The sequence below is a fragment of the Rhinopithecus bieti genome, unplaced genomic scaffold (genome assembly GCF_001698545.2).
Source record: "Rhinopithecus bieti isolate Rb0 unplaced genomic scaffold, ASM169854v2 scaffold_62034, whole genome shotgun sequence".
NCBI classification, from domain to species: Eukaryota; Metazoa; Chordata; class Mammalia; order Primates; family Cercopithecidae; genus Rhinopithecus; species Rhinopithecus bieti.
Window position 1 is genome coordinate 236,853 of NW_016823752.1, and position 11,972 is coordinate 248,824.

General features: G+C 60.6%; 1 protein-coding gene across 1 annotated transcript in view; it reads right to left on the reverse strand.

The window, feature by feature from the left end:
• Positions 1 to 5,175: 5,175 nt before the first annotated feature.
• The window catches only part of TMEM255B (transmembrane protein 255B), a 37,916-nt gene continuing 31,119 nt past the window's right edge, over positions 5,176 to 11,972 (reverse strand). Inside the window, 3 exon segments of the mRNA XM_017861830.1 lie at positions 5,176 to 5,366; positions 8,287 to 8,430; positions 11,175 to 11,392. Of these exon segments, the coding sequence (XP_017717319.1) occupies positions 5,199 to 5,366; positions 8,287 to 8,430; positions 11,175 to 11,392 (530 nt within the window). The 3' untranslated portion in view covers positions 5,176 to 5,198.

An 11,972-nucleotide genomic window follows, 5' to 3' on the forward strand; every position in this document is an offset into this window, starting at 1 on the left:
GGGGATGTGGCCCCTGGAGGGAGGGGGGATGTGTCCCAGGAGGGAGGGGGATGTGTCCCTGGAGGGAAGAGGGATGTGTCCCCTGGAGGGAGGAGGGATGTGGACCCTGGAGGGAGGAGGGATATGTCCCGTGCAGGGAGGAAGGGTGGCCCTTACTGCATCCCACGGAGGGAAGATAGAGATTTCCCCGTACAGGGAGGAGGGATGTCCCCCATGAAGGGCAGAGGGATGGCCCTGCCCATGTCCCATGGAGGGAGGAGGGATGTGTCCCAGGAGGGAAGAGGAACAGCCCTGACTGCGGGCTGGAGAGGAGGAGGGAGGCTTGGGATGTGATTTGCAGGTGGGGTCCTTTGACCCGGCCGTGTCCTGTGCCCAGCAGGTGCAGCAGCGCCCCCTCCTGGACACTCAGCCTCATGACAACACAAAATGTCTGCAGAGGTTGGCTGCTGTCCCCTGGGCCCGGGCACCTCTGTGTAAACACTGCTCTAAGCACAAAGGAACGTGTCCTCCCACTTCACGTAATACAGAAAATATGAACATCAGGTATCTAAACGCCAACAGAAGCATAAAGCGAGTGTACAGCCGGGCTAATCCCAGCCTGGCCAGTTTGTAGGAGAAGCTCCAGCTGCAGCCCCTGCCTGCAAAGCAAGAAGGGCCACCTGCCCCAGGGTCGAGGCCTCCACGAGAGAGAGGGGAGGGTCCGCTTCATGGTGCCCTTGTTTCAAGCATGTTTTCCACTTACTGAATTCCCTCAGCTAAAGGTCTAGGGAACAGAAAGGGAAGTGGTGTGTGTTGCCGTCTGAGGATCTGCTGACAGGCCCCGGCCTCGTGGAATCCTCCTCTGCCTGTGGGTCTCCGGAGTTTCGGAGGCATCTCTGCTCCCACCGTGGGGCCTGGTGGCCACAGGGTCCCCATGTCTGCAGAAGGAGCTGCTCTGCGTGGCAAGGGTGATGACTGTGGCTCTTGTTCACCGAGCACGGCCGGCGGCCAGCACTGCCCGAGGCGCCAATGCAGCCCCATAAGGCCATCTTCACAACAGCCTTGGGGCCTGGTTCTCCCACCCCGTTTCCACGGAGATGTGATTCACACGGCAACAGCCACGCCTCATGAGTGCAGGGCACTGGTCGGCGGTCAGTCCATCCACCGGGCCATCCACCCATCACCTCCATCTGGCTCCCGGACACTCCTCTCCCCACAAGAACCCGTGTCTGACAGCAGTGACTGCTCCTCCCTCCCTATCCAGAACACGCTCAGAACACGCTTGTCTCCCAAAAAGAAACCACATCCCTGACCAGTGACTGCACCTTTCCCCATCCAGAACATGCTCAGAACACGCTTGTCTCCCAAAAAGAACCCATGTCCGTGACCAGTGACTGCACCTCTCCCCATCCAGAACACGCTGAGAACATGCTTGTCTCCCCAGAAAGAACCCATGTCCATAAACAGTGAGTGACTGCGCCTCCTTTCCCAGTCGGCTTCTGTCTGTGGACACGCCTGCTCTGGACACGCCTGCCCTGGACACACCTGCTCTGGACACACCTGCTCTGGACACGCCTGCTCTGGACACTGCATATAAACAGAACAGAGTCTTGGTGTCTGGTGTCCTTCCCTGAGCACCATGTGTTACAGCCTCACCCCGTAGCACCCATTAGGGTTTCCTTCCTCTCTGTGGCCGGGTGACCCGTGTGTGGATGGACCACTGTAGTATTCTGTTCTCATGCTGCTAATAAAAACATCCCCAAGACTGGGAAGAAAAAGAGGTTTAATTGGACTTACAGTTGCACATGGTTGGGGAGGCCTCAGAATCACGGTGGGAGGCCAAAGGCACCCCTTACACGGCCGCAGCAAGAGAAAATAAGGAAGAAGGAAAGCGGAAATCCTGATCATCCCATCAAATCTCGTGAGACTTACTCACTCTCACGAGAACAGCACGGGAAAGACCAGCCCCCATGATTCAATTACCTCCCGCTGGCTCCTCCCACAACGCACAGGAATTCTGGGAGATGCAATTTGAGATTTGGGTGGGGACACAGCCAAACCCTATCACCCACGTCCCTTCCCCTCTCCGTGGCCGGTGGCCCATGTGGACGGACCACGTCCCTCCCCCGCTCAGTAGTTGCATTTGGGCTGCTTCTGATTGGGGGCTCTTGTGAGCAGTGCTGCTGTGTGAAATGTAGAAACTGAGGCAGGAGGAGGCTCCCTGTAACCGAAGGTCCCAAGCTAATAAGGGTGGGGCCAGTTTCAGCGGAGCCCTGCCCAGGGCAATGTTCTGACCCCGCCCTCCCCAGGCATGACCTGCAGCTGCATCAGGCCCCACCTCTGAGCTGCAGGAGAAGCCTGTCTCCTGTGTGTCCCAGTGAGGCAGGGCGTGCAGGTGTCTCCTGTGTGTCCCAGTGAGGCAGGGCGTGCAGGTGTCTCCTGTGTGTCCCAGTGAGGCAGGGCGTGCAGGTGTCTCCTGTGTGTCCCAGTGAGGCAGGGCGTGCAGGTGGCACAGCACCCCCAAACCACCCAGCACCCCCTGCCCCACCATCCCCTCCACCCCATCTCCCGAGGCCTCCAGGGTCTCCCTGGCCTCGGCTGTGCGTGGGAACTGAGCGAGGGCAGAGTTGGGGGCCCATCCCTCCAGGGGAGGCTGGGGGGAGGCTGGGATTAGGAGGCCCTAGCGGAGCCCAGGGAGGGGTTCATCAGACTGTAACTCAGGCCGGCAGAGCTTGGTGGCCCCAGACAGGCTCCGTCCACATGAGACAGGTGCACCTCGAGAGCAGCCGCCGCCCACACTGCAGGCCAGGCATTGGCCGGAGCCCTGCGCCAGTTGGGAGCTGCCCTGGGGCCTGGAGGACCCTCCGGCCACCACCAGCCTTGAGTCAAATTGTTCACATTCTTTGTGGCTGGGGTAAAGGATAAGGACATTTTTGTGGCAAGAACAAAATTGTTGACCTTGGAGTTGAATATTTTTGAACAGCTTTTGACTCTAGACAAGATTAGAAGTCAGGGAAGATCGACGTTGTGTTTGGGGGAAGCACTCTGATACCCCCACACCGCGTCCTGCAACCGAGGGCTGACATGAGAGAATGATGGTTATTCCTGTGACTTTGCTGGCCAGGGCTCCAGGGGACAGAGGCTCCCTGCCCAGACCTGCAGTTCAGCTTCTCTGCTCTTCGTACCCCTAGAACAAGAGGCCTGGGGCCTGCACCAGGCAGCTTCGGGGGCACAGGCCAAGCTCCAGAGTGCTCGGGCCACAGAGAACCGCCCACACAAGACCACGGCACCGTCAGCGCCCACAGAGCCTCCTCTGAGGTAAAACGAGAGCCTCGGGGGCTCGGGAAATCCATGGCACACTTTTCATTCCCCCAGGCACAGGTGAGTGCCTCTCCCGGCGCTCCAGAAACCTCTTGGTCTCTGCTGCTTGTTCAGCTTCTTAGTCAGAGCCAGGCACCTGCAGCCCTGGAGGAACCTGGCGGTGAGTTTCCAGACAGGACGCCGCACCTCCGGCTCATGCCTGACCTCCTGGACTGGTGCAAGGCCAGTCAGCCCTGAGGAGAGGCCAAGACCACATTCTCCTGGAAAGCAAGCGCGTGAGGCTGGATTTATAAAACAAAAATGACAAGCAGTGGCGGGTTCACAGACCAGAGCTGGCTGCAGGCCTTTCAGAGGCCCTTTGGCGCCCCTGGGCCTGGCTGGGCCCCGCCCGTGTGTGGGTGTGCACTGCGGGCCTGGCTGGGCCCCGTCTGTGTGTGGATGTGCGCTGCGGCCTGGCTGGGCCCCGCCCATGTGTGGGTGTGCGCTGCGGCCTCCTGCCCAGGAGCACTGAACACAGGATGAGACTCGTCGTCGGGCAGAGGGGGGCAGAGGGAGGGTCCTGGGCAGCGGAGGGGGCAGAAGCCTGTGTCTGCATGAGCGTGCCTCTCGTATCTTTTTTCTCCCAGACTCGGGACTGGGCAGGGAAGAAAGTCCCCGCTCCAACTCCCAGGCAGGTGCTGTTCCATGAAACAAGCTGGAGACCTCAGACTCACTCGGGAGAAGAGTGGTACTTGTTTATTCTAGACCCAGTGGGGCTTTGAAGGGAGGGACGTGAGGCCCTGAGAGCGGTGAGGCCTAGGGCCGCCAGCTTCCGAGGGGAGAGGGAGTGACTGGGGAAGTGTGAGTGGCCCACAGAGCAGAGGCCGCGACTCGGTGTCTTGTGGTGCGTCTGAGGAGCAGTGGGATCGCCTCTCACCTCCCCCGCGCCCGGGGAGTCCCTGGTTCCTTGAAGATCTGACTTGAGGAATTGAGAGCCTCTCCCCACATCCACTGCTTTTCAAGAGACTCTGGCTACTTTGGGGTGGCGCATCCTGAACTCCTATCACTGGGGCGCCTGGGACCCACCGGGGACCTGCCTCTTCCCAGGCGCGCTCACCTGTCTCCCCAGGTGTGACTGGCAGGGCGCATGCTGGGCCCGCGGGGAGCTAGGCTGGTTTCCACAGGGAGCGCTGCGTTCCCAGACCCTGAACCGAGGGACCACGAAACACCCTCCCCCACTATCCCATCCTGAGACACGGTGAGGGAGCAGCCACGGAAGGACAGCAGAAGTCCAGGTGCCGTAGCTGGGAGACAGCTCAGGGGGAGACGCTTGCGCCAGTGGCCCGGGCAGATTTGCGCCCAGGGCTGGGAAGGACAACCGGGCCCCCAGATTCTGGCAACTCTGCAGGTGGTTAGACACAGCGCCGGGCGTTGGAGCCAAAGCCTCATTCCCTTCCTGGCATATGTCAGGAGCACAGCACGAGGGGCGGGTGGGTCCTGCCCTGCCCTTCTCCAGGACACAGACGCACGCGTGAATGTGTAACGCACAACACACGTCCGCAAACAAGAACACACACGCAGGGAGGCACGGGGCCGCACCTTCTTTGCAGAATCTTAATAGCTAATTAATTAAGGGATGTGAAAACACCAGAACAATCGCTGTCAGAGGAGGAGGCCGGGTGGTGTAAGCAGAGCCCGAGCCGAGGTGTCACCAGCCTGGGTCTGCAGGGCCCCACTCCCTGCTGGTCCCAGCCTCCCTCACCAGTGTGCCCAGGGAGGGAAGGAGGGGACAGACTTCTGGACCACTCTCCTGGGTTCTCTAGGAGGTTGGCCACAAATCTCTAGCGGGATTTCTAGAGGCTGCCTTTTTTTTTTTTTTTTTTTAACAAACCAAAGTTATCTTTTACTCCACACCTCTATCAGGGAGCATAGGGGGGTGGCTTCTCCCCTGGGGGAAAGTAGGTGGGTATGTAGCACGGTGGGGCCTGGCCGGGAAGCCCAGAGCCAGAGCTGCTTGGAGAGGGGGACTGCAGGTCCTCAGACAAAGCCAGGGCGGAGGCGGGCGCAACTGGGAAGCGGCTGCAGGGCTGCAATAAACAGAGAGGGCCCTGGGTTAGCAGGTGAGACCACCCCTTGCTGGACCGCAGGGAAGCCTGACCTAGACCAGGGCCACTCATACGTGCACCCCGCCCCCGCCGACCCAGGGCCATTCACACGGGCCTCCTGCAGACCCAGGGCCACTCTCAGGACCCCTCCCCTGCCACAGACCCAGGACCACTGGACAGGGCAGCTCCAGCCCTGGTCACAACAGGAGAGGGTGGTCGGGGCCTCACTGGTACAACCTTGGCTTCCACAGCTGGACGGGGATGGGGTAGATGCCCCAGGAAGGGTGTGCCCAGACCACATCCCGCTTCCTCACAGACAGCGAGCCTCTGAGCTGACTCCAAAACCGACAGTCAGGGGCTCCTGGGCTCACCCAACACTTCATATTCAGGAAAGGCCCCAGGTGTGAACCCCACGCGTCCACACGTCCAGCAGTGTGTGGCTGGTTCAGTGTCACCATGGCTAACTCGGCGGCTCACACACACATCTGGGTGTTGCCATGGAGGCATCTTCAGGTGATTGACACCCTTGCATACAGCGCCTCAGCCCCCGGACACGGACGGCCCCTCCTCTCCCCTGAAGGCCTTAAGGAAAGAGGCTGCGGTCCCCAGGAGAAGTGGACTCTGCCCCAGCGGCCTGGGCACCCCAGAGGCAGCCTCACCCTCCCTGGTCCATCCTGTCCCCTTCCTGTGGTTGTGCACCTGCAGCCCCAGTGGCCAGCCAGTCATTCAGAATCGATGGATTGATTTCTCTTCACATGTAGGTACCTGCTTCCCTGGAGAGCCCTGACTAACACACATAGACCCACTCAAGTAATTCTGAGACCGGAAAAGCAAGGAACAGATTTTAAATCGATACATTCTAGCTTTTCTCCAACTGCCAACACACATCTTAGTTCTTCCCCCTCTCCTAAATTCTAGGGGCTAAAAAACTCTATCTTGAAATCAAATTTTAAATAAAGCAAACAAACTCCTTCTAAGAAATAACACAGGAAGAGTTTTTTAAACTCCAAGCTACCAGATGTGCTCTGTGCTCCTCTTGCCCCGGCCTGCAGGGTCCCATAAGAAACCAGCTGCCTGTCTAAACCTTGGTGTGCAGTGTTCCCCTGAGAAGCCAGCTGCCTGTCTGAGCCTGGGTGTTCAGCATCCCCTGAGAAGCCAGCTGCCTGTCTGAGCCTTTCCCTGGAGAGCTCTGCACTGCAGACGCCTTGGGAGCTAGCAGGACCTCTGGATCCTGACAGCAGAATTTCTGCACAGGTGTCGGTAAGGCTGAGAATGGGGCCCTTGCTCAGAGGGACTGCGATGTTGAGGCTGACAGCCCAGGCTCGTGGGATCCAGTGGCTCAGGGACACCTGCCAACCTCATTTCTTTCTCCCCCAAAACTCACAGGTTTCTGGCTACAGGCGACAGAGTGAGACACTAGGGAACATTCTCTCAAGTTTGCTGGGAACTCCCAACTTCCAACTCCATAGCACCCACTCTTCTCCAGGCTGTACTCTGGGTTGCAAGTTCTTGGCACCTATGCAATTCTAAGTCCGGGTCTGTGCAGAGCCGCTTGGGGAGCACCCGCAGGCCCAGCGTCCCTTGAGATACCCCTGCCCCTGCGGGCCTCCAGCTCTGGGCTTGGCAAACTTCCCACGGGAGACCAGGAGGCCAGAGAGAAGCCCCCAGGACAAGGCTGTGGCCCGGGGGACATGGTCCCTGCCGTGATGGGGACGTCCCTGGGGCAGGGGCAGGAGGCTTGGGGGAGGATGAAGCTGCCTGTAGCACCATGCAGACGCGCCTGCCTGCAGGAGAGACCACTGCGGGGTCGCTGGCAAAAGCTCCCGCCATCTTCTGACCCTGGGGACCACATCTTCCCCCAACACAGAAATGGAAAAGATGCTTCCAGGCCAGACCTCCAGCAGGAGCCTTGTGTTCCCAAGGAGCAGGGCCCCAGCTTTCTATTCAAAGTGAGAGATGAGACTGAGGCACGGGGTGCAGGGATCCCTCCACGAGGAGATGGTGTCAGGCTGGGGGCCCTGGTCGTCTCCACTGAGCCCAACAGCTGCTGTGTCCCAGGCAGGACTGACGGTGGCTGCCCCAAGCAGGCCCCAGACGCCAGGGACCCCTAGCAGCCCCCTCTCCATGAGTGCCGGTTCCCACTCCCTTCACAGGGTCCCTGGCGCAGGTCCCCGGGGTGAGCTGAGAAGGTTGTGGCTCTCAGGCCCGGCTCAAACCTGAGCCCTCTCTGTCCTGGACGTGAGGGTGGGGTGTGTACACGCCTCCCCCGGACGTCACTCTGAGGAATGTCTCCTCCTGCCAACGTCACAGGTTGGGAGCAGGTCTCCTTGCGGAACATCTGAAGACCTGTGTCATGCTGGACTTCAAAACTAACGACCCTCCACGTTCACCCTGCCCTTCCCCACACAGAAACACATCACGGTGAGTGCTTTGATCTGCAGCTTTGTCGTGGCCTCTCTGTTGTCCCCAAGGTCAACAGCATCATGTCAGGATGAACCCTATGAGATCTCCATGTCTACAGGTAAAATGGGGCTGGATTCCGGCAGATCCATATGGCTCCACCTAAATAACCTGGCTGTGCCCCCAGCACATCCACCAGCAGACACACAGGAGCCTCCACACTGCAGCAGGGAGCTGCCCAGGCCTGTGCAGGGCCAGTCCCGGGGTCAGAAGAGCCAGCTGCCGGCAGAGCACGGTGGCGGGTCACCAGGCACAGTCCCCGGCCATACTTGCAGGGAGGTTGTGCCCCAACAGCAGGGTTGTTACTGCCCCCCACCTCCCATCCCTAATCCAGAAGGTGAAGCAGCTGCAAGACCTCATCCCCTCCAACCCCAGCCCCGTCCTGTCCACCCCACTGCCTGCAACCAGCACGTCCAACTCCAGCAGGTGACGCTGGCCCTACCTGAAGGGGCAGAGGGTAGGACGAGCAGGTCGGGATGGGCTCGGGCGTCGGGCGGAAGCCTGCACAGGCCAGGATCTGCTGGGCAGGGTTGTAGAGGGTCTGCGGTGGGACGGCTGGGCCATAGGCCAGCTGGGACAGAGGCACCTGCCACGGAGAGGAGACGGGTGGTCAACGTGCACCCCCCAGTGGAGGGAGAGGCCGTCCAGCCTTCCTAGAAAGCCCAGCACCCCTGAACCCCGCCTCTCAGGCTGGAGCTAACCCCGGCCCAGCGTGTCTTTATATTCAGGTTCTCTACATCTTGGTCCCAGGGCCCTGCCGCCTGCCAGTCACACCGGGTGACCGCTTGGCTCAGGCTCTTTTTTACTTAATATTTTTGGGGGAAAAAATAGCACTGGTTTCCTTCTCTCCGGGCCCCAGAGTCTGCTTTTTTGGCACAAAAGGGTGCAAGTGAGGAAGGCCCTCTCAGCATCGGGCTGACAGCTCTCGCTTCCCCAAGCTTGCACCCAACCAGCGCGGGGTTTCTGGGGAATGCAAACAAAACCAAAGCTTTCTAAGCTCCCATCCACACTTCCACTGACCCACTCAGGCAGTTAAAATTCTCCAAAGAAGGTGCCAGCTCCAACTCAGGTCCCAGCCGGCCTCATCCCCCAAGGAGGGAGGGGCCCATGGCTCACACAAGCTCCAGGGCTTCCCGGGCCAGAAACACGGGGACTGGGCCGAGGGCACCCAGGCCTTGCCTCCCTCCCTACCTTCATACAGGTGCCCCTCCACCTTCCCCAGCCCCCACTCCCGGGTTCAGCAGCACCCTGGAGGGAAGCCAGGGGAAGATGGCACAGGCAGGGAAGCCAGGCCAGAACTGCTGCAAGGGTCTGGCCACAGTGACGACCCCAGGCCTGAGATGTCCTCAAATAGAAAACAGTGCTGCCAGCCCTTGGTCTACGTGTGCAGGAGGCCGTGGTCCTGCCTCAGACCCTGCAGAGAGCAGGGGGGCAGCTGAGGTGGGCCTGGGAGGTGGATGGGCATGGAGGGTCCGTGCTCCATGAGGGAGGGGCAGGAGAGTTGAGGTTCTGACAGCTAGAGGGGTGGGGAGGCCTCTGAGCTGGGGGTGGCCTGAGGATGCGGCCGGGGCAAGTGCACAGAAACCAGAGAACACGGGGGCCACAGTCACACGTGGAGGAGGCCCGAGAGGCAGGTCCAGCCGCTTGCCCTTGCCAGCACGTTAAGCGCCTCCCACGCTCCCGTCACAAGGAATGTGCCCTCGTCTATGGGGAAGGGCCGTCCAGCTTGGTGACGGGTAAGGAAGCATCTTCGTTCCTTAACAAAATGTTTACACGGCAAAATCAATTAAACTCACAAGAGTGCCTGCTTGGTGGGTGTGAAGGTTAGCAAGTCCCCTCCTTGCTCTGCACACCCCTGAGCTTTGGGTTTGAGAGAGATTTCCTGGAGCCGGGTGTGGCTCTGCGTTGTGGGCTGGCCCTTGGGGCATCTCCTGTTCCTGATCCCGCACTCCAACATTTTATCATGGGCTTTAATGAACACACAAGCCCCTTCCGGAAAACCCTGGAAACCCCGGGCCTGTGCAGCGAGCATGGCGCCTGCACCACACGCGCGTTTCTGTGTCCTGTCTACAATCCAGCTGCAGTTCTTCCTAGGACAGCCACGGAGAGGAGACACTGAGCCGCTGAGGCAGAGAAGCCTGCACCGAGGAGACGCCGAACGCACCCAGAGCCTGCAGGATCCCCGGCAGAGACCCTTCCCAACCCGACTCCCGCTCCCACCTGGTCCCGGCCCACAGGGGCTGGCCAGCTGTCACCGCAGAGCAAGGACCCTGGGAGGTGCCTGTCTTGTGTTGGTGTGCGGGCGTCTGGGGGCCCAGGGTGGGGCTTGGGGGGCCAATGGGTGGGGAGCCAGAGGGCTGGACCTCGGGATGCCAGGGTCACTCTCAGTTTCACCAGTTTTGTCTGGAAGCACAAAAGTGCTGAGAAAAGGAGAAGCTGAGAAGCAGATGGCAGGAGGGTTCCAAGCTGAGTTACTTTTTAGTTGTGGACAGTCTCTGGGATGAATGGGGCATGGAGAAGCCACTCAGGAGTGCTGTCACTGCCACACTGGGCCGGGTCTGGCCTGCAGGATGTGCGTCTGCCTGGTGCCGCCCGGCCACCTCGCGTGGGTGCAAGAGGGGACGCCCTTCGTCCCTGGGCTGCCGTTTGGATGTTCTCGGGGTGGGGCTCCCTCCCTCCTGGCTGCCCCTCCCTTGCAGCTTCTCTGCGAGTTCAGGGGCAGGTTTGCTGGCCACACACCACCAGAACATCTGGTTCGAAACAGGCGCCAGGAGAGGGCAGAGGAGGGAGGAGGGAGAAGAGAGAGGCCAGCCAGCCCAGGCCAGTGATTTCCCTGTGGTTTCCTGGGCGGGCGAGGGCTGGCCTTTCCAGGACAGGTCCAGCCCAACTCCTGCGAGGGGCCCCGTCCCTCCCTCCTCCTGCTCAGGCCGTTATGTGTCTCGCCTCTGGGGTTTGTGAAGGCACTGGCCCCGGCCCCAGCCCAGACCTGCCGGTCTGAAGCCCCAGGCAGTTGCTAACGATGGGAGCTTAGTGCACAAGGGCTGGGCCTCCCTCTTGGGAGCTGAACTTTGTTTCTTGGGGGTGGGTTGTGCCCACCTCAGCAGGGAGGCAAGGATTAAATCAGGTGATTCTTGTGACAGGCTTGGGACAGGACGGCCCCAAGGTGAGTCGGTGCACACCAGCCGTCACCCTGACACGCCGCTGGCAGACACATGGGCCTCAGTGCCCCATCTGTAAAGTGAGGGCCAGGGATCCCCCAGCCCACCCTGGAGAAATGGACCCGGAGCCCGGCTCCCGGTGAGCAGTGGGGGTCCCGCCGAGGGGCCTCACCATGTCCTTGAAGGCCCCCAGGACAGCAGCAGTGAGGATGCCCAGGAACAGGCCCAGGACGTTCAGAACCGCAGAGGCCCAGAGCAGGCGGTACAGGTGCAGCACGTCCTGGCAGCCGCGGACGCCGACGAACTCATAGTAGGCGGGCGAGGACTCTGCGCTGCAGAGAGGGCACCGTGGTGTCACCACACGAGGCAAGTGACCACCCACAAGTTAAACTTGTGGTCAGGTGTCCTCTGGACCTGAGCCCTGCAAGGCTGGGGGAGGAAGTCAGGGCTAGAGCCCAGTCAACACCGGTCCCTGCACTGCTCTGGGGGATCAAACCTACGTTTGATAGGATTGGCCTGTGAGGCTCCCCACCTGGGGCCCGCAGTGGCAAAGAGCGACAACTGGGCCTGGCAGGCCAGCCCCTCCGCCTCAGTGGCCCAGCAGGACGGGTGTCTGAGCCATCTCTGTCTTCACACCAGGATGGGAAGGCTGTCGGGATCACGGGCCCCTGTCCCGAGAGGGGGCTGTGCCTGGGGCCCGAGAGGCTGGGCCAGGTTTAAACTCTCGCCCGACACATACGGGCTGTGTCTTCTTGGGCAGATCAACCTTTCAGAGCCTCCGTCTTTTCATCTGTGAAATGGACTCAACTTTCCTCATGTAAACATCTAAGGAGTAAAGGAGACGATGTAGGTGCAGGGGCATGGGGGGTGATGTCGGGAGCGGAAGGATGGGGGCCTCGCCCCTGCAGGCACATGCAGGGGTCCCTGGTGCCCCTCACCTCCCTCAGGCATGGATACGGGGTTCCCGGCG